Source organism: Galendromus occidentalis, unplaced genomic scaffold (genome assembly GCF_000255335.2).
Source record: "Galendromus occidentalis unplaced genomic scaffold, Mocc_1.1 scf7180000075860, whole genome shotgun sequence".
NCBI lineage: Eukaryota > Metazoa > Arthropoda > Arachnida > Mesostigmata > Phytoseiidae > Galendromus > Galendromus occidentalis.
In genome coordinates this window covers 145004-166871 of record NW_003803850.1, presented here as the reverse complement: position 1 = coordinate 166871, position 21868 = coordinate 145004, and the positions used below count along the sequence as shown (strand labels likewise).

The 21868-nt window shown below is 51.6% G+C and overlaps 5 protein-coding genes across 5 annotated transcripts; 3 read left to right on the top strand and 2 right to left on the bottom strand.

Annotated features, from left to right (window-relative positions):
• The first annotated feature begins 2498 nt into the window (after positions 1–2498).
• Positions 2499–3330, top strand: LOC100901049 (protein lifeguard 2-like). Its single transcript, XM_003738258.1, has 2 exons — positions 2499–2892; positions 3053–3330. Exons 1-2 carry the CDS (start codon positions 2499–2501, stop codon positions 3328–3330), a joined length of 672 nt encoding a protein of 223 aa, XP_003738306.1.
• A 960-nt stretch (positions 3331–4290) lies between these two features.
• On the bottom strand, positions 4291–6000 carry Naa40 (N-alpha-acetyltransferase 40). Its single transcript, XM_003738247.1, has 4 exons — positions 5802–6000; positions 5413–5619; positions 5063–5219; positions 4291–4776 (listed from the first exon to the last, which is right to left on the bottom strand). The coding sequence occupies exons 1-4, from the start codon at positions 5899–5901 to the stop codon at positions 4617–4619; spliced, it is 624 nt and encodes a 207-aa protein (XP_003738295.1). The 5' UTR covers positions 5902–6000; the 3' UTR covers positions 4291–4616.
• A 518-nt stretch (positions 6001–6518) lies between these two features.
• LOC100899107 (dnaJ-like protein 60) lies at positions 6519–8338 on the bottom strand. The gene is made up of 6 exons (XM_003738246.1): positions 8294–8338; positions 7869–8030; positions 7642–7770; positions 7337–7505; positions 7054–7166; positions 6519–6903 (listed from the first exon to the last, which is right to left on the bottom strand). Exons 2-6 carry the CDS (start codon positions 7986–7988, stop codon positions 6736–6738), a joined length of 699 nt encoding a protein of 232 aa, XP_003738294.1. The 5' UTR covers positions 7989–8030; positions 8294–8338; the 3' UTR covers positions 6519–6735.
• Positions 8339–9801: 1463 nt separating this feature from the next.
• LOC100900904 (sodium-dependent phosphate transporter 1-A) lies at positions 9802–14798 on the top strand. Its single transcript, XM_018641619.1, has 5 exons — positions 9802–9902; positions 12429–13403; positions 13695–13955; positions 14048–14146; positions 14290–14798. Exons 2-5 carry the CDS (start codon positions 12585–12587, stop codon positions 14440–14442), a joined length of 1332 nt encoding a protein of 443 aa, XP_018497135.1. The 5' UTR covers positions 9802–9902; positions 12429–12584; the 3' UTR covers positions 14443–14798.
• Positions 14799–18044: 3246 nt separating this feature from the next.
• Positions 18045–20377, top strand: LOC100900756 (uncharacterized). Its single transcript, XM_018641612.1, has 7 exons — positions 18045–18200; positions 18812–18918; positions 19005–19075; positions 19209–19341; positions 19499–19764; positions 19903–20094; positions 20228–20377. Coding segments are annotated over exons 1-7 (921 nt in total). The 5' UTR covers positions 18045–18198.
• Positions 20378–21868: the final 1491 nt, after the last annotated feature.

The following is a 21868-nucleotide window of genomic DNA, read 5'->3' as shown; positions in this document are numbered from 1 at the left end:
TTCGTATCTACGGAGCGTGTCGGAGCGCTAAATCGACGTAAAGGAAACTTGGAAACGTGATCCGATGGAAGCCCAGGTGTCTGTCTCTGGTCAAAGGTCCTTCTTGGGATTGCCCAGGCAGATATAACACTTGAGCCTATCGAGCGCTTCCCTCCGAGAAGACGTATGTCTGATGCGGTTCCACGCAGGAAATTTCGTTAATCAGCCTATTCAGGTAAGATCGGCCCGCTTCCAGACATAAACTCCGACGCTTCGCGCTAATCTAACGTCGCGAAACCCGACCTTGGTCCACTCCGATGCGATCACACTTTATTCCCGTCCCGAAAGCGAGCGGAGAAAACATTGGAGCGTAGCGATTTGGTATCGTCCGGAAGATTCGCCGGAAAGGTGGTGCTTCTATGGTTCTATTCAAAATGGCTCTATCGCGGTTGATACCGCAGAACCTCGAAGCCAACGTGAAGCTGGCCGAGGATGAATTCCCCCGGCGTATCGATCTGACTCCGTCAGAGGGCCCATGCGCTCTCCGAATCGAGCTGCTCGTGGACTCAGACGCGAGGCAAACAAGAACGACCAATTTGAGCACCTGCTGTCCAAGCTGAATAACCTGTCTCTGACAATGAGCTGTATTTTTAATTTCGAGAAAAAATGTCCAGGAGGTCAATTATCACAATCAACTAGAATCGGATCCGAGGACTTGCCAGAGAGAAGGTTCGAGTGTCCCTGACATGAGTCATCAAAATCAATCTCGATCCTGTGTTCATGAATCGCCTCCCGAATCGCAACATTCAGAAGGCTCGTGCTACGCAAGAGCGTTCTGTCTCAGCGTTCGTCGACGATCAAGGACGGAGTTTCCTCAGAGCATACTGACCTCCTCGTATCCCATCACATCGCTTCGTTCCCGTGAGAGAGGCCCAACGGTAACAGCGAGGCTCTGGGCCGTCAGCCTCCTTGTTCGAGTCCTGTCCGCTGATTCCGGGACATTACGAAACATTTTCAATGGATCTGTTGAAACATTGTTTCTCTTTAAAGCTTCTGCCATCTGATACATTTGTTCTGATGTTCGAAACTCGAGTTCCTCCTGATTCTTATCGAGCGTGGCCGACAGCTGTTTCCCAGGTGTCGAATCTCCGACGCTCCCAAGTGATGAACATCCGAAGCGAGCGATACTTCCTCATGGTCTCTGTTACAGACGTGACACAGTTAGTAGACAGAGCTATTCATCTGTTTCCACTTCCGCAGTTCTGTACCGGTCCGGGCGCGAAACATCGAGTCCGACATGCGAAGTACTCGCAACCGGAATATTGCCATTGGACATCGGAGCGAACGGAAAGTTTTTCAAGATTCTTTCTGTCGCAACTCGAAACCCGTCTCCGACTCATGCATAGTCCCATAGGGTATGATTCGATGATTAGATTTTCATCCCTGAAACAACCACCGTGAAGCCCTCCCGAGAGTGAGAGCAGATCGATTATTCCTTGATGACTTCCGCTCCTCGGACTGCGTCGTCCAGCGAAGTAAACTTCTGACCAGTTGGACGTCTACATCGCGTAGTCGGAAAATGGGCTCGCCGCTTTGCGACTCGAATTCTGACCGGGCTTAAGAATTTATTCACCTCCTTTGATTGGAATCGACTAGCATCGCTTGCGATGAAAAATCATTATTCGTCGGCGAGGAAACAAATGAAGAGGTCTGACACAGCACTCCATCGATACGGGGAAGGCACGTCAGCATTCCGAACATTGTGGCCGGCGCGACGGGCGCCGTGCCGTTGACACGGGGACACCTGATCATACGGCTAACGCGCTTTTCATCGAAACTGTCATCCTTCGGGAGCAGCGATCCATGCTCCTGTCGCTGCCATCCGAAGCCCCGAATCCATTGGATGGTGCTGATACTCCCGCCGCTACCGACGATGCTGGTGAACGCGTAAAATTTTCTGTGCGCGCGCAGGGAGGCCCCACGCCCTCCCTGGTGAGCCTATCCGAGAGCCAGAAGTCTGTGCTCATGGATTAGCCAGGTAGTCGAAGTTCTGTGTCCCGCCGCCACCCTCGCTACCGCCAAGTTCCGGAAGAGCTCTCTTTCTCAGCTCTCTCCGCTTCCCTCTTTTCCGAAGATTCAATTATTCTGAACCTTGGACCAGTGGGCAGTCATGGTGACGGGAAGATCCACAGAAAGGCGGACAGATCGATGGACGAAGTGACGGACGAACGAACGAAGTGGCAGATCCACTCTGAAGTTGTGCAGTGGCCGTTCTTCCCTTAGCAGAGGGTAGTGGAACCTCCTCTCCAGTGTCGTGTTTCGTCACAACTTCGGAAGAATTCGCGCTTCGTGTACTTCCTGTCAAATCGCTGCTCGTCCGATCTATCCGCAAAAGGCTCCATAAGGAAATTCCTTGTGTTGGTTCTTCTTGTGTACACAGCGATCGTTTCCAGCCGAGCCGCGATCAAGTGTGGAGAATCGAACACTGTTCTCAAAACGCCAGAGAACAAGGAGCCAGAATGCCACACCTGTCAGACGACGAGAGCAGAAACCGTTTTCTGAAGGGCACCTACATGGTGCTCGCCATTCACTGGGGCATCATCACGCTGTGTTCGTTGTTGCCGTTGTGGAGCCAGAACCTCCGCATCTTCCTACAGGACCAGAACGAGACGTTCGTCATCATGGGAGTGTATCTTGGAGTGATTGTGTGCATCACCGCGTGTTTCGGACTCCACCGGAAAGTGCCTTGGAATCTCGGAGCGCTCGCGGTTTTTACGTTGGCATGGATTCTCGTGATTCCTACGGTGACCGCGGCGTCTGAATCGTACGGAGCAATCTTCGTATTTGGGACACTCACCGTAGCGGCCCTTTTCATTTCACTGGTCAGCTGCGTTGAGCGATGGAACGCTCTGAGTAAGTCGACGACGATTTGGACACTTTCCAGACGTTCTCGGTAGCGGTCGTGATTATTATGATTGTCTCGGTCCGATGCTAACCAGTTTGCCTGAGGGAAGTCGAAGGACCGTTTATCGGACGGTGCCGAGCCGAAGCTGAGCATCGTTTCGCGTTCCAGGTTGGACTTCTGTTCTCGTGATCATGGTGTCGGTGATCGGTTCCCATCTAGTGCTCTACCGCTACTCGAAAGAGTCACCGGAGCTCGTTTCGGTCTCGTTGGGACTCTGCGTCCTGAGCATCCTGTACCTCCTGGCCGACAGTGTCTCGATAATGGGTCGGTCGAATTTGAAACTCGAAGACGACGAATACGTTTTCGGAGCTATGACGCTCTATCTGGACCTGTTGGTGCGCACCACGGACTGGATAAGCGGGAGATGTTGTCGTTGCCTGCAATGAAGCTCCGCGGCGCTTCGTTTACTGTATAATTTATCAGTCAGAGGTTTTATACTCCATTTTATATAGTATATTTAGAGGTAGCTATTTATTCATTCGAGCTCCCTACGCGGGAGACTCGGTGCTCTGACAGACTAGCGCCGAGCTGTCACTGAGGAGTAACATATTTATCTAGCAACTGCGTCGCCACGATCGTTCTATACAGATCGTTGAAACACTGCCAACTTCGGTCTCACGACGGCATTCGTCAGCCAAAAGAAACAATAAAGGTATTCCGTGATATTTCCCATTCCGTTTGTGGTGGGAACCTTTTGTCGATACCGCGCATGACGTGACCCGAATGCATGTGGGTTCCAGAAGACCGACTGCCGATTTCGACTCCGAGGTGGAATGAGCAGACGAAGATCCCCCACCTGAGGGAATTCGGAACAACGAAAATCTAGATTTCGGGGAGCGCTTACGTGAACAGCGGGAGGCGTTTCCGAAAATACGAGCGATTTCACTCCCGGGAATCATTTTCCCTTATGGTTCTCGGAATGGGGTCAGAGGCTCTGCTCAGATTTCATCGAATCGCATTTTGATTCCGACCTGACGAGAGGAACTTCTGCGGAGCTAATTGTTTCGTGGCCACGAGCAGACGTCGCGGTCAGAGGAAGCGGGTGTCGCCTTTGACTGGGAATCGAGACGAAGCGTGGCGGAGCATCGGAAACAGCTGTGGACTCATACCCAATGTTGCGGAGCCGTTCCGAGACTGGAGGTAAACATCCTAGCAAGAGGATAGGTCGGGGGAGATTTCGACACTTTTTGTCGAGGTGGAGCAATACACTTCGAGGCATCCCGATTGCATAGAAAGAAATTCATCTTGTGGCGTTCCGGATCGAGTTCGTTCTTCCCCCTATTTAGGGTCTCGCCAAGGGGAACGGCTCCAGGGGAAGTATGACGGAATATAAATATATGTACAACTTTTCGCAGACAGCACAAATTTATTGAGTTATTTCGCAACTTGCATGAGTCACTGCCCACCATATCAGCATAGGAGAAGAGGATCGATGCGCCGATTTCATCGACATAGGGCCACATGGTCAACGAAACCGTCGATTGAATCAAGTCCCTGATCTCTCTATCAAGATCTGAAGTGCAGAAGACAAATTTATTATGGAAAGCAACATCAGGCGCGTCGATCTTTCCTCCAGCAATCATCATCTTTCCGAGCAAGCTGCGATATGAACAGATGTACAATATGAATGTATATTTTCAACTATTCACAAAATCCAATAAAGCACAATCATTCATACGACGCGTTCCACGTTTTTCGATAGAATCGTGTAGTCTATGTGATTCTCTTTGGGAGCTGTGGCATCCAGACGGAATTTCAATTTTTGTTGATAGAAATTCAGAGCTTGCGGGTTGTGCTTGAAAACCGTCAGGATGACTTTCTTCATCTTAAATCTGCAATTAATGAATTCTCGTAGGTCTCCAGAGCGATAGATCACCGATACACTCGAGAGAATGCTTTCTGCGGGATTCGAGTCTCCCTGCAATAATCGAGGGCACTCAAGCCCCCCCGGGTCGGACTCTCGCAGAAGGACGCAATGATATTCCCTCGTCTCACCGAGCTGAATGGCGAAACGGAATCCGCGCAACCGTGCACGTAGCTCTCGACTCTACGTACGCCCTTGATTGAAATGGTTCGATGGTTGTAGACTACGACACCAGCTAGTTCATGTATTCTCACCTTTCTGCAAGCTTATACAGGATGTGCATCAGATGTCCTCCGAGGCCGCGCCTTTGAACCTCCTCGATCAGCTGGATTTCGTAGCAATAGAGGACAGGCAAATCGAAATCCATATCGAATCGATAATGAACGAACGCCACTATTCTCCCATTTGGATCTGTGAGCAGAAAAAGAAGCTCTCCAAAAGTTTTTTAAGAGGGAGCGGACAGACGGGTCAGCGACAGCATCGGATAGGATGCTGACGTACGTATTCTCGGAGACGCGGCCGACTCGACGACGGGTGAATTCTCAGTAGAGTGAGGGTACGCATCATCAGCTAGCGATTCAAGAGTTTTCCATGCTCGACTCACCTCTAGCGATGAGATATTGGGAAGTTTTCTTCGTGAGTTCTTTCCGCTTCTGAGATTCGTTCCATCCCCAGTTAGATTTCTCGTAGAAATCTTTCATGTTCTTCTCTGTCAGTCCGAACAGAAATTCTTTATCTTCGTCCGAGGCGTCGTGAGCCCAACACCGTGAGACCGTGGCCTTGACATCTCCGCTCTCGAACTGCACAAGATCTGCGGAAAGTCAACGATGAATTACTCGGAGAAGTCTCGCTCCCAGAGGCAAGTTCGTCAGGGCGGGTCGATGAAGCGATGGAGATCAGGAGTTTATAACTCTGATGTAATGAAAGATGTCATGGATTCGGGAGCCGTGCGACAAGTCATATTTAAGACTATCATGGGAAAGATTCCCGGACCTTTCTTATCGTCGAAGATATCTTCCAAGCTGTCGTTGCAAGCGTTGGCTATGCGCACCTGGAGAGGGCCCACGTTCTTCTTCTGCCGGGGGGGAGCCATGACAGCGAACACCAGCACAGCGCACAGCAGCAACGAGAGTATAATAAGCGTCTCGACGAGTTGGGACGCACTGATCAGACGAAAACTTCAGGGTTCCCTCCTGACCGCCTTGTCTGAGCCATCGAACGAGCTCGACGTTCGAACGGCGCGACGGAGTTTTGGCGGGATTGCGCGCGAAAATTTAAAAAAGCTTCCATTGACTCGCTGGTGAGGTTGCAGAACCCCTTGATCGTCTTCCCTATAAAACCTATTCGAAGCCGACAGCCCCGTGGTCAGTCCCCTTGTGAGGACACTAATGATTGGGAATTCTTGAGGGAATCAAGAGCAGAGATGCCACGGCCATTCACATTGACTTCGCGATTGCGGTCGCCGGGAGAAGCAATCGGCAGTGGTGTGCGTAGAGCTCTGCGAGAATCTTCTGAACGGGCAAGCTCATGTCGAGCTGAGAGGAATGATCAACGAGAACTAATCAAGTGAGGTTCCCGACGATTCGCAGGGATACACTCACATGTACTTGATCATTGAAGCATCTTAGGTCACCCTCGAGGACTTTCATGCGGACCCGGTGAATATAATATCCGGCGCTCCGTACGAAGAAAAATTTGTGACACACGGGCTTCCGGTAAGTGAACTTTCCTCCCTCGTTTTTATTCGGAGTCATCCGCTATATCACATTATCAATTCAGGGCCCCGACGAGCGATCCTCGGGGAAAAGAGTTGAAGAGAGACGGGCTCTCGGGAATCGCCCCAGCGCTTCCTCTCCATCCACTCCCGAGCTCGACGAGCTTGTCTCATGACTCTTCCCCTCACGAAGAATTCGATGATCCGGGTTGCTCATATAACCTTCACCGAAGTCCCACTGAAGTCCGGAATCTCTTGGGATTCAACTTCATCCCGGAAGAGCTGCAAAGCGTGGGTCCGTTCAATGTTTTCATATTTCTTCCTAGCAACCGCTTCTTGCCTCAGACGAATTGCAGTGAGCTTCTTAAATTTCTCGTCGCGCTGTAGAGGAAACGAATCTTTGAGATCAGAATTTGCACCATATTTTCCCTGCCACGGAACTGTAAACAGCAGAATTGTGGTCGAAAGGACTGTCCAACGTCCGAGGAAAAGCATTGGATGAACTATAGTGTAGGTCGCGAATTCCCGTACGATTTTACTCAGAGCTGTCACGCCTATCGTGTACGAGACTCCTGACACGACGATGACGACCAGGCATGCGCAAACGATCGTCATGTTCGATATCCTCCTGACGCCGCGGATACCTGCGAGAATCAAAATGCTGCCGGGATATGTCTCGAATTCGCAAGGAACCCATACGAGGAAGAAGTCTGTGGAGGAACTTTTCTCAACTCGATTAAAAATTTCCGGATAGATCCAATTTTCCTTCATCCACCGGGCTTCGATCGCTAGCTTCGGCAATAGAGATACCCACCGTAGTAATTTTCACTTTCGCTAGCTCCGGCTCTTGGAGCGGCGCCAGGATTCCCATATATATCGTAGAAATTCCTGGATTTGGCTCCGGGAGTGGTCCATTCGCTCCTTCTCGCAGCATCGCCATACCCGGAGTCATAGGACTCTCTCGAGGATTCATCGGATAGCACCTGCGGAATCGATTGTTTCTTTTATCCACAAAATATGTCGCTGCCATCCTCTCAGAGCAAAGAGTGGGACTCGTCCTCAAATAAGAGCGATCAGGACCGCAGGGGCCAGTGGCAGCAAATTGAGGATTTTTCTGACCTGGTACGCTCTGTTCAGAGAGGCGAATTTCTCAGCTGAACCTCCCAAGTCGGGATGAAATTTCTTGCTCAGACGAACGTAAGCTTCGCGGATTTCCTTCTTGGAGCTCTCTTTCTTGACGCCAAGGGTCTGAAAATGGTAAGCCGATTCGATTGCGCATCCTCGACGCTGTCACTACTATCTGGGGGAGCGCCGGTTCCGCACGCGCTTGAAGTCAACAAACTCACCTTGTAATGATTCGTTTCCCTTCGTCCCGTGGAATAGCCCCGGGACGGAACCCCCAACATTTTATGCGATTCGGCAACGAGAAGGCGCGCAACTTGCATCGCACTGCATGGGAGAGCCATCTCGGGCTCGAGGGTAGACGAGCTCAGCTAATGATCACCGGCCTGAAAAACCCGAGTCTTTGAGAATGGCACGATCAAATCAAGATGGAGCGTCTCAGTACGAGCTGAGAGTGATCCGGAGCAGAAGATTTTGAATTTCGAACGCGGAGGACCCCACGAATACTGAGGTTAATGAGAGCGAACCATTCAATACGATCAGCTGAGAAAGCAGCTGATGTCCCCACTGGCTCGGGATAGCGATGACAGGAGCGGACTCTCGGAGGGGCTCCCCCCCGCTCCCTCTGTGAGGAACGATTCACACTCACGGGTCGACATGATGATTTCACTTTCCGAAATGTCGCTCCACATCGCGTTGACCTGGTAGGGGGCCTTCATGTATTATTGCCTGCGACGCTCAGCACGATGCGTTCATTCGTTCATCCATTGAATGGAAGGCGGGCACAGCCTGTACCTTGAATTTCAGTGCTCCGTTATTTCTTCAAACATACGTATCGATGGATCTTACTTTTGATACGGAACTGGTTGTGAGAGCTCATCCCCGTAGAGCGTCGGTGTGCCATGGCGGTGCACTACGGTACACTGGACGAAGCCTCAATGTCCACCGGAGAACTCCGTCTTGATCATTCATCAGGTAGCGAGCTAGGAAAAAGGGTTCAGATCACAGGCTCAAATATCACGGATCCTGGCACTCGCTTTTCTTTCCGCATGTTGATCTCCGAAGACTCCACGATGGCCGGGGGCTTCTGTCTCGATTCCCGGAATGGGATCAGTGCGAGCTGCACACTTCCCATGTGGGAGAAATCGCGTATGAGAGCAAACATCTGATCGAGCGCAAGTCCCGAGCTCAGAGCTTGTTTCCCGATGATCGATCTATCAAGCTTATCTTACGCTACCCATAAAGGAATCATCAAAAACAGCGAGGGTGGGACGTAATTCCTACCGCGAGAAAGCCGCGCCAGTGGAGCCTTCATCAATCGGGTTTGACTTCCCGGGTCGCTCCCACTGGAGAACGATAGTTTTTTGGAAGTTGCCGTGCAAGATCCCATTCCCCGAGCGACTCTTCTGCTTGAGAGGTCAATGGAGCGGCTCATCGGAAATGGTCGCCCTGCGCGAGCCATCTCCGAAAAATGGACCTACGGCGTCATCAAGCTGTCGGGGACCGGGAATATGGGAATCATCCAGAAATGTCTCTCGCATGAAATTCGTGGGGCGATCCTCAGCGCAACACCTTTGCATTCGGAAGTGCCGTTCGCGACGAATCTCATCGGTGGCAACGACTCGTACAGAGGCTGGCCGCCGTCTCTATTTTCGAGTCGATCAATCGAGTCAGTGACGGTTTCTATTCCTCCTCTGAGGCCTTCACGATTTCTTGCGGTCTGTTCCCCGCTTCCGGTGATAAAAACAACATGCGACGTGTCTCAGCCCTGATGGAAGAAGCTCTTCAACCTCCTACAACCCGCGACGATGTCACGGTTGGCACACCGCGGTTTGGGATAATCTCGTTCGCGCTGAAGCTCACTGTCTATTTCGATTCCGTGTCGTCGAATCGAAAATTACGCAATAAGAATACTACGCGAGAGTCGAGTTGTCATCCGATCGTTTGAGGCGTCGGAACGCTTCAAAATAAATAAACCCTGCGAGCGACAGATCCACCGACGAACGGACGGATGGACGCGAGGACCGACCGACCGACCGTCGAGCCAACCAACCAGCGTGGATGGCGCGCGTGGAGCGCCAGGAGTACAAAGAGCGAGGGTCGAGGAAAGGGTTCAGGGTGTACTTCAGTTCGCGCTGGCAGACCCGATTCGAAATAAGTTATTACCACGTGAACTTGTGCACGTGCTAGCTTCAGAAAAGGATTTGGCGCCGTCAGAAACAGAGACAGCTGGTGAAAATCTCCAAAGAGAGCTGCAGGTAGGTCGACTTCTCTCTGTTCGTCGCCGCGATTTGTGAGGTGTTCGTCATTGGCAATGTTACCACCGCATTCGAAGCTATTGTTCGACAGAAGTCTCCGAGCTCGCTGGTATATAGGACATGGAAAGAAGTCTCGAGTCTCGAAAACCGGGCGAGAGACCTCTGTAGGAGAGAGCGATCAGCCGTAGAGACACACGCAGAGCGGAACCGCTCGCTGAGAACCTTGCTTCTCGCCAACGAAGTTTCTGCTAGGGAGTGTCTTCTTCCGCGTGATCTGTGAGTTTGAGCGAATTTTGATTCGGGCTTCGACGCCAGTCACACCCCGAATCTTCCGAGTGTTTATCAACTGATGTTGCCAACCGGCCTCGCTCGTAATCATTCACTTTGTCGCATGCTCGGGTAAGAAGTCGCCGAGCCACTTGTCGTCCGAAGCGAACAGTGCGGCCAAGGTTTGAGTGCGCGGAACGCCCGACTCAGTGGCGCGCTCGGCGAGGAAATCCGCTTGTGTAAGGAAGAGCCAGACGAATCCATCCGACACTTCTCGCGCATGCGATGTTCTCAAACGTCATGCGTAATGTGGGACTGTCCGATCCTGAGTGTGTCGACAGTGCACGAAGCTTCTCCGCAAGGTCCCTCTCGAGCCTAACGAGCGTTCCCCCGCCGGGAACCGCCAGGATATATCGGAAGGAATTTTTCAGAATCCGCTCATGCTCGAGCGACTGTCAACCTGTCCCTGACCGCTCCCGTCGAACCACGTTTCGCCAACCGGCGTCGGATATTCGTAGACTATTATAGAGTCAGCCGGAGCGGAGGCTCTCGTTGGATGGCACACCAGCGGGGAAAGTCGGGATTCGGTCGACTCCTGCCCGATTTGCTCACACGTGGTACAGAGGCTGCCCTCTCGCCAAACGACGACTGGCGGAGACAAGATCTGGCTGCCCTCCGCCGCCGACTGGACCGTTGAGGCTGTCGCTGTGGCGGCTGGCAAAGCACTCTGTTCAGACACCGACGGGCCATAGCTTTGGGCTCGGATGAGCCAGTCTGAAGCCTAGAAAATCCCGACTTTCAATCACGACTAATTATAGATCTAGGCGGTATCGTTATCGCCTGTATCGAGTCGTAACTGTCTGATTCCCCGCCGTTGCCTGGTTGAGTGAGCGTAGACTCTCTCTGGACGGTGCATGAAGGCCTCTCGGACGCGGGCAACCTACGGGGAAGCTCGACGAGGAATTCTACACGACAAACTCGAATTTCGGTCTCCAGATGAACGAAACGTCAATTGAGCCACCGACGTCGCTGGGAAGAGCTCGGAAAGCTTGAAACGGAATATTTCGAGCGCGCAGAACAATAGACATAGCTGTTGATTGCCATAGGAACTTGGCCAAAGGACGAGTTAGAGAGCGTTCCGTCTTGATTTCGTTCACACTCCTCTTTATGTGAATACAGGACCTATCGGTCTGAGGTACGGCTCTTTCTGTCGACACGCTCGCCAGCGGACCTGTACCTCAGACTGCATGACGTGTTCTGCGGTAGTGCCTCAGTTCCTCGTTTGTCAAACGGTCTCAACTCAAAGTTTTTTGTTTCAAGCAACCATATCTTGTTCGAGTCGGTGAAAGAACGAATGTACGGGTATACGCTGAGACCGACAACGCTAAAACGAATCCGAGTCCATTGAAATTGCTAGCGTCGGTTTCCGCTGATCGCCTATTCAAGTCGTTCAGCTTGTCTATCGCACTGGACCGAGAGAACCGAAAGTGATTCATCTGGTCTCTGGAAACGCTTCAAAGCGTAAACACAGTTCTGAGAGCTCATTGAAAGACCGTATTTCCAGGGGGCACACAGAGAAAACTCGACCGAAGCGCAGATTCCGCTCTCTCGTTTTTCCATATGGTCATCATATGTTGAGTGTTATAGCTTATCACAGGAAAAGCGCGTGCTTGAAGGAAAAATAACTTATTGGGTCAACCTCAATAATTGTCTTCCCGACATTATTCGTCGTCATGGACGTGGTCGGGGAGATTCACGTTCCGATCGTGATCGGCTGCCTGTCGGATGCGGCGATCAGAACGTGATGCGGTGGTTCTGGAGGAGCGAACGTCCGACGGGGATACAAAAATACTGGTTCGGGGAATACTTGTCCACATCCCCTCGCTTCAAATGAAAGTTTTCCGGTCGAATGCTATCATCCCGCTGGAACCATCCGATCCAGCGCGGCTGTGCATTCAGGTCGTTCCTATTTTTTTCGTTCTGTATGCGTGCCTTCCTGGCGTGACGCGTGTGGTGAACCGTTCCGAGCTCTGCGCGTGGGATGTCCTGGACATGGCAAAGCGTCCTCGAGCTCTTTGTGTTGGGTAGGGAAACGGAGACTGGAAAACAAATGACCCTCTCTCTCTCTCTCTCGGAGGGGTGCTCTCGCGCATAACGATTTGAGTGCTAGCCGGTGATTTTGTTCTTCGTCTCGCTGCCGTTCTCAGCGAACAGCGGTGTCCTTGGAGTCTTTTCCTGACGCGTCGTTGTCCCTTTCAGCTTGTCTTCGACCTTCAGGATGCCCTCGCAACATCAACATCCGATTGTGCCCCTCGACTGCGTGATTTCGTAGCGAATCGGAAACCCACGTTATCGTGGAACGATTTTTTTTTCTTTCATCATCGATTCCAACGATTCTCATCGCACCGAGTCAACATGTTCGAGTGGATCGATTTCTCGGACGAGTCGTTCGTGCTTCTTTTCGTCGGCTTCATCGTAGCCTTTTTCTTGGCGTTTGGGGTGGGGGCGAACGATGTCGCGAACTCGTTCGGGACCTCGGTCGGGGCGAAGGTTCTCAGTTTGCGGCAAGCTTGCGTATTAGCGACGATCTGTGAAATCTCCGGCGCCATTCTCATCGGGTACAGAGTTTCGGACACTGTGCGTAAAGGAATATTCGACCTGGGCATCTATCATAACGAAATGGAGCTGCTCATGAAGGGGAATCTGGCCGCTCTGGTAGGCTCAGCCTGCTGGAACATCATCGCGACCTTTTTCTCGCTGCCGATATCGGGCACGCATTCGATTATCGGAGCCGTCCTCGGGTTCACGCTCGTCGCTAAGGGTCTCGAGGGAATTCGTTGGATGGGGCTCGGACAGATCGTCATGTCTTGGTTCATCTCGCCCGTGCTCTCAGGAATGGGCTCGGCGCTCATATTCTACGCAATCAAACGACTCATCTTGAACGAACGCAACCCCCTAGAATCGGGACTAAGGTCCCTACCGGTGTTCTACGCCTTCACAGTTTTCGTCAACGTGATCTCGATACTGTTGGACGGACCCGAGGTGCTCTACTTCCATCTCATCTCTCCCGGAGCGGCTCTCGGCCTGTCCGCGACGATGGCAGGCGCCGTAGCCCTCCTCGTCTGGTATGTCGTGGTGCCTCGTTTGCGCGCCAAGATCATTGCCAAGGTCCTCTCACCGATGATCGGCGAGAAGAACGGGTCCGTGACAAAGGAATCGATCTCGTTTGACACCGTGCACGTGAACATCGATCACAACCAGGAAACCATCACCTCGATAAACTCCATTCAGTCAACGTGCTCATCCACGATCGCCCCCCCATTGAAAAACTTCACGACCAGGCCTCCCATCATCTACCATCCGCAAGTAAGCTTCAGTCCAGAGACAGAAGAACGCCAAGCACCGCCCAATCGACGCAAACGCTGTCGCAAGGGATGTGACCGTTGCAAACGACGATCCCTTGCCAGCTTTGAAGTCGCCATGCTAGAACCCCGGAAGGAGGGAGAGGAACCCCAGAAACCGGAGGAGCCCCCCGAGGCCGCGGAACTGTTCTCGTTCCTCCAGGTGCTGACGGCTATTTTCGGTTCCTTCGCCCACGGTGGCAACGACGTGTCCAACGCGATTGGACCGCTCGTTGCGTTGTTTCTGATCTACAAAGAAAAAACTGTTGAACAAACGTCCGAAACCCCGATTCGAATACTTCTATACGGTGGAGTCGGCATCTCGATAGGACTTTGGGTTTGGGGGAGAAGGGTCATCCAGACCATCGGCGAAGACCTGACGAAGGTGAGGCTATTTCAAAGCCGCGTCTGATCCTTCAGACGCTTTTCGGTATCTCTCGGCCGGGGACGAAGGATGAATAATGATGGATTTTCCAGGTCACTCCGTCGAACGGGTTCTCCATCGAAATCGGCGCGGCGTCCACGGTCCTCTTAGCGTCTAAAATCGGGCTTCCGGTGTCTACAACCCACTGCAAGGTGAGATTGCCCAGTCGGGGGATCCCCATCAGTGGCGGATCTAGAATTTAGGCGGAGGCGGGTGACCAACGAATTTCGGAAGCGACGCGGATTTTCAAACCGCGTGCTTGTCTAATTGATGCCCACCATTTCTCCATCACCAGGTGGGATCGATCGTTTTCGTAGGTTGGGTGAAGTCGACGAATGCCGTCGACTGGAAGTTGTTTCGAGGGATCGTTGCCGCGTGGGTTCTCACTTTGCCCATCGCTGGCGGTCTCAGTGCTGCGACCATGGCTCTACTGATGCATTTCACTTAGCCAATGGAAACTTCTGTATACACAAGGAATGGCGACTGAAGCGGCATGGGAGGGTGAACGCCCGGAATTTCGAGATCAAATATCCCCGCAGCTCGAGAATAGGGTTTAAGCTTGTAAAAAACTTCACTTAGGTAGAGCTGATAGCCAGCGACCAAAAATATATAGTGGCTTGCGAGATCGTGTCGAGCCAATCAGTGGATCAAGCCACGTACACGAACCAAGGAAAAGAGCACAAAAATCATACTTTTCGAAAGATAAAGATTGTGCGAGAGAAATCGAGCGAGAGAGAGTTGCTGCAATTCGAAATAGGTTACATGACACCTCCACCAACAGCCACGGGCACGAAATCGAGAGGAGACGGAATATTGCCGGCCGTTCGAGGCCGTCGCGCTCTATCAGCTGTGTCACCAGGGCCGGGTCCTGCGACTCGGTTAAAGCTCTCGCTGGCTCTTTTTTCTCTCGAAGTATATACTTTAGCCGCAGTAGAAACTCGTTCAGGTGTCTACTGAGAACCGGATCGCATCGGATGCGGACGTTGGAGAGGTTAAGAGCGTTTTACCGAATAAATATATTTTATTCGAGTTTCTCTAGAAATCAGCTCCTCATGTCTGTTCAGCTCGATTGAGACGACTACTCATTGGAGCTCAGCTTGCGCATAGCGTTTCAGATCTTCCATGTCGAGCTGGGGCGATCCGAACACATCGATCGGATCGTTCTGGATGGATCGCTAGGAACTAACTTCGGGACGCTCTCAAAGAATCCGAACGCCAATCGAGTGGCTCGAATTACGGGTGTCTGACGCGTCTCGATTAGCTCACTGGGAACGAATTTTTTTCAGCTCTAAAAATATCGATACCAATCTGTTTGCGAGAGGATGACGGAGGAATGCAATCGAGAGTCGATTCTAGCTGGACGGATTGCCTACGGGGAAGAGTCATACTGGAAAATTCGAGTATCATACCGCTGGAACTGCGTAATCCGAGTGAGTAGCTCGCCCCCCACTCGCGTGGAGCGAGTCACTCCTGTACATAGCTCGGAGCTTTGGCTCCAGGGCTCGCTCCCAGGAATCTCGCGGAGCACTTGCCCCGGGACAGCGGAAAGAGGATCAGATCGACACAGTGTATCCTAGAGTGGCCGACGATCATACCGATGATGACCGTGAACCACTCAGTCGAAAGTCCAGTTCATAGTCCATTCCATGTCCCGGAGATGCAGTCTCATCAAGGGATGTAGTAAGTATCGAGTACAAGCGACAAAATCGCGGGTGTGACTCGCGGACGCAAGCTTCATGGTCAGCCTCACGTTAACCAGCGTAAGTTGCAGTCTGTCTCTGTAAATCTCTTATAAGTACAGCGGCTGACTGACTGGCTAAAAATAGAATTTGAACCGCAGCCAAGTGCCGGTTCGGTTCGTTTGGCCACACGCTTTACCAGCATCTTCGCCTTCTCAGTCTAATTGATCTGGAAGTAGGTATATACTTTCTATCGGACACATTCATCACACTATGTTTCGAGGAGCATTACTCCGACGGCGTGGCGTCGCAGCGAGACTTTCATTCATGAGGAAAACGAGAATTCCGACGAAGAAAATTTCGACCGAGCTCGTCAAAGCAGAAGAAATGCTGATTTGGATAGTGTGATGCCGACTGCAGGGCTCGTGTATCTCGACATCGACTCGTGATCCTCGCTCTATCATAGCGTATTCTAGTTCCCCTTTTCGGAATCAGTCTGACTACCTCGAGCATCTTGTTTGGGAGCCCTGCGCGCCGGGGTCTTTCCAGGAAGTTTCCGACCACTTCGCAATTCTCCAGGACACCATCGCACATGCTTGTGATGTGTTCCAGGTATCCTGAGTAGGTATCGATGGATTTCGCTCAGGGGATATTTTTTCCTTGTTCAATCCGACATGTGGATCTTTTGTGGATTAACGATTTTGATCTCTGAGTGATTGAAGAGCAAAGCTTGACGAAAGCCAAGAGCTGCGTCCAGCGTCGAGAATGTGTTTTCTATTTCTCTTGATACCAACGGATGGTGAGCAACCGATACCGGCCGCGAGCCGCAGAGGATGATCAAATCCAATCTAATCAGAAGTGACGGTTTTCCGCTTCACTGACGAACCTGTCGTTGGGTAATTCGAGTAGCGATAGCAAATCTTTCTAGATTGTAACCTGAACATCCGAACGTAACAGGTTCGCAAGACGTAAGAGCAAACATTGGCGTACGGGAGGAGACCTTCAAATCAGCCGTGACGAACCCGATAAACGGCTGTTCGGATGGGGTGACGCGACCTCGGCTCCGACATTTTCCTCCGATTTCAGGGAGATCTCAAAACATCTGCGATTCCTTTCGAGAGACTCTGCAACAAATCATGAAAAAATTCCACTCGCCTCCTGTACGAAAGAGATACTTTTACACGATCCCGAATATTCTTCCCTGCCGAGCGAACTATTTCCCCTTGCATGCCAAAAGTCATCGCCCCGCGTCTTGCTTCGAGCATCGAGAATAAACCGCCCTTTCTGGAGAAATAAGTAATTTAGAATAATTGAGAGCTCCCAAAATCATGAGCGCTTCGCTCTATGAGATTTATATGGAATATATTCTGGTCCTAAATCAGGAGATAATTCTCCTTATTTCCACAGATCAGGTCATTAGCCTAACGATCGGACTTTCCAAGCACTGACCTTGCTCCTGGGATACTACACGGTCGCTCTTGCTCAGCGACGTCTAGTCTCCATTAAGTTCTTGGAATCGTGCCAAACTCTCGATCGAGGTTTTATATCCGTCGCGCACGAGGCTTCCCCGGCGATGGTTTCGCCGCAGAAGCAGGAGGGCGCTTCGGAGCATCGATCTTCTGTCCTGGGACAGTATGGGAGGAGAGAAACCCCGTCGTCTCTCCCTCGAAATTTCGTTCCCCAGAACGACATTATCATATCCCTTATGTTCTGGAGAAAGACAGCATAGCCTGTCCGGCGCGGTGCACCGACTCCCCAGCGGTATTGAACAGGCTCACAAATAATGCTCCCATCACTCGAGTGTTTCATTCGGGAGAAAAAAAATTCCCCCTCCGTACAGTCCCCATTTTCGCATTTCTCGACCCGTGGATTGCAGAGCTTCCAGCTGGGCCCCCAAGCTCTCGGGATACTGCTGCTTCGAGGAGGAAGAGTATGGAATCGAGATTCTCGAGTGACGAGTCGGGACTGCATCAAAGCTCTCCCAAAATTCTTAGGATCCCGAGGAAATTTTGTACCGGCATGTCCCATCAATCAGGTCGCGGTTCCCGCAAGCTCGAACGCTGTCGGGAGTGGGCTGTCCTCTCTCGAGCATGCCGCGCCGAAGCTGTACGGGAGCGACATCTTATTTGACCTGAGCTGGGTGACCTTCGCGACGTTCCTTATGGATGGGGGCTGATCGTTGGAAATTCAGAATGGAGGGGTATATCCGCAACGGCTTCCATTCAAACCATCAATTTGTTGATAGCTCTCACTTCGGAGACCCATTCGTTCTGCCGGAGGTCGAGGGGACCGGCGCAACCTGTTAGCTTCGCGCGCATGCGCTCCCGGAGCACAACGAGGTGATGCGAAATCAGCTGCCATCTTGCTTCGCAATGCGGATCCGAGACCTTTGAGCGGATCGACATCGCTCCTACGGACGGACTCCGCGTGGAGGCTGCCGCTCGAGTCGGCTTGACATTCCGAGACATTCAATCGGTTTTTTTTCAAAGCTGAGCACTGGACAACCGCAGGGTCGCAAACGCAAAATGTGAGTTCGAATCTTAGAAACTCGGGTACGCTCCAAGCCCAGATGTACCTACTGCACGAAATCAATCGATGAGAACACCTGAATGCGTGTTTTTAGCTCGCTTGAGGAATTGGACGAGCCAGCAAATTATTTGCGGCCATTTCGCCTCGGCTCGTCAAGAGTCGCAGTCCGGATCGGAACAGCGCGGAAGCGTTGGTCGAAGCCCAAGACGGGAAGTTCTAGGCACGAAGACTTCATTAATCCTCGAATTTCGGAATCTGTAGCGTCAGCCAGAGCTACGTCAGAGGAGAGAAACAGGAACGTCGCGTCCCTTAATTTATTACGGTCGCGCGGAAGCGTCCTTGCTCGATTTGCCTTGCCGTTTCGGAGCAGCTGTTTTCGCTCACGATTTCCTTGACTCAATCCTCATCCCTGCGAAGAAGCTGCAAGAATGAGACCAGAGATGAATGATGGAATCGATATTCTTTTGTGGAGGAGCCTCACAATTGTCGTATTTTCCAAATGCTTTTCCGTAACTCCTGCTCAAGGTCACCAACACGTGTGTGCCCGGGAACTCTGTCGTCATAATCACGCAGGGCTCCGGAGAATAATGAGGGCTCTCGTCTCCACAGGCTGCTACGGAAGGACTCCACCTCGAGGAGTCTCTCAGCCGTCTTGATGTCCGTGTTGATTGTCGGGAGTCGCTCGTTTCCAGCTCCAGAATTCCCGACTGAAATCGGTGAGACCCGGTCTCTGGAGTTTCCCTAAATTGAGTCCCTCCCCCCGCCACGAATCTCGATTCCTAAGAAACGATCCTACTTGCAGAAACAGTGGAAGACAATAGTGACACGAGACCTCCAACCGTAAATACACCCGAAGAATCCGCAGCGAAGCAGGTACATGAGTCATAAAGGCTCTGAGCGTCGACAGTCTCCCGGCTCTGCACAATTCTGATGAGAATTGGAAAAGTTATCCGGCAAGGAAATCTGTGTGATTCAGAAATCGCTTATACTCGATTTGTCCTCGCAGACATCGTCGGAGGAACCGCGCAGAATCGCTCTGCGTGAACAGCCGATCCCCCAGGTCTTGAAATTCGATTACTATGACTATCAACAGCTGCCCAACGACCCAGATGACGAGATGCCCGCGCTCCCCGACCACGGTGAGCCTAGGGTCCGGAGTCCGCAAAAGATTCGCGGCGGAAATTATAATTCTTGGAGTTTATCGAACGAAGGAATAAGTACATATATCCATGCTGATCCCAACTGAGGATTCTTCATCCGACACTCGGAGACTGACTTACATCCTTCTTCATCCAGTTGTGAACGTAAATGAAGATTACGCGGGAATCTACGACTATCGCGGCTCGCGAGACGGTCGCTTCCGGAGGAAAAGAACATTGACCACCAATGTAGAGCAGCTGCTGACTCGGTCATCGCGCATACGTTCAAAACGAAGCGTTTCAGAGAACTCCTTCGACGAGAGCGCTGTCGGATCGCCTGCGGAACAAGCCGAGAACCTCGTCACGCTCTTATCTGCGATGCAGGATTCAGACCCTGAGTTTGATGCGTCGGAGTTCCTCAAAGTGAGTCCATTCCTGATTCCTTGTCCATTGACGGCCATCTCCAGACCTGTCTGAGATCTCCCGACTTTTCCTCTCAGCATCGGCAGGGCAATGTGAGAAGGCCCAACGAGCGATCTTATCCTTATTCCTCTGACTTAGGTTCTCGACGCTCAGTCCGTTAGTGAACAAGATTTGGAATACCTTCTGCTCTTGTCTACTCTGGCATCTCAGAAAGATGCGGCGATTCCTGAAGAGTTCCGAGACTTCCCTCGGAACCGACTCCGGCTCGCTGCAGCCAGGGCTTGGGAGCATCCGCGAAAGAACGAGAACGACCCGTTCCGATCTTCCCCGGTGAGTATCCGAGGCGGTCTGGTGGTCGGAGGTTTCATTAGATCGATACAAGAGCTATCTATCCATACATCGAATTTCGAGGTGTCTGAAGAGTTCCGAAATAATGCTCAAAGAAATTTCCTTCTCCTCACAGCTCGTTGTGATGGATGATGGCGAGAGAGATCAGATATTAGCTGAAGAGATGGAGCGCGCGAAAGTGCCTCAAAGAAACGGCGCTCCCAGAATTTACGCTATCTCGTCACTTCACTCGGCAAGGGGGCCGTCTGCGGGGATCGCAATGTGAATATCGAGGACGTCCCTGGAAAATACCCCTTCGGCCTGGATGCGTGGGTAGTAGTCATGAAATCTCGACACAGAATCCCAATTCACGTTCTCCAGGAGCTCAGTACGTCGTTTTTCCTCTGCCAGATTAGATGAGGGAATGCTCCCCTCTCATCTCACCCAAAGGAAACTTCGACCTATGCCATCCCATGAGCCAGACTTCCTTGAGATTGAGCGCCGGAGAACACGCGTAGATTCAAGATGACCAAGAGGAAATCACGCACTCTTCCATCTCGAGCTGATAGTCAGCATGTGATACATCTGCTAGAAAGATCGTCTGTCGTGACGGACAACGCTCTCGGAACGAGCGAATAGTTGACGCAATCTCGACAGAATTCTCATCCTTATGAATGTTTGTATAAAGGCAGACGGTGTGCGCAGACGCTCTGATCGTCGGAGGAGCTCATCCGCATTCGAATTATTTCGTGACTCAGATTTCTCGGGTGTGCGCCGGATAGCATCTGCGATCGCGAACGAATGCCTCTGATATCTCTACGTCATTCATCCCGTCATGCAAACCTATTTTTCCTCCGTTTGAAATTGAGGAACCTTTATTAGATCATTCGGTCGAATCCGCTCCCAGAGAACGCCCGTTCGCGAGCGGAGAATTTCCCGCCATGAGCGCGGTGAGTCTAGCCCAAGTTTCTCATTGATGGGAGCTGCGTTCATCCGAGACGACCATATGCACTCTTCCGGGGTCAGCCCTTCTTGTGATTCGAGCGTTTTCTCTACGAGTTCCGGAAGACGTCTCGGAGCTCGCTCAATATGTGTCCTGATCGGACGCTAGCGATGCATTCTTCCTCGATAGAAACTATAAAAATTCCTTGGTAATCTCACGCTCAGCATGCAAATCCTCCAATACGATATTTACACCGATTCAGGAACCGGATTCCCTTTGCTCTAGCGATTCATCCCTCCATCGGGGTTCTGTTATCGCGAGATCGGGTGCAGTGTTTTATTGTCTCTGTTGATTCGTCCGGAATTACCTTCCCATCGATAGCGAAACCAAGGGGAACGACTCACGCTTCGCGCGAGCTGGAAGCGAATGGATATCGCGCAGCGACCCCCTTGGTATCATCATCAAGGTTATGGCCGACCAGTATCGCTCCTGTACCGAAAACGACGTTGTAGAGAGATGCTCGAGCGAGACCATGCCGAACCAATGGTCAGCGGAGTTCCCCACGCTTTCCGAGCATAAAGTACCTGCGCATACCTCGGAAGTCGACCTTCTGAGCTTGGCGCTTCACCGAGGTATTCCGGGACAATCGCTCGGGGGATCAGGTCATTCTGCATTTTTGAAACGCTTCCTTGAATAAAGAGTGTTTTGGAGTCGCCCAAATCTGATTGTTCTTATTCCAGTCGTGAGAAATATGGACGTGAGATCCGTTTGAGTTTTGAAAATAAATAATTCCTACGATTTCCCTCGATCGGAGCATCCTTCCGCGATATAACT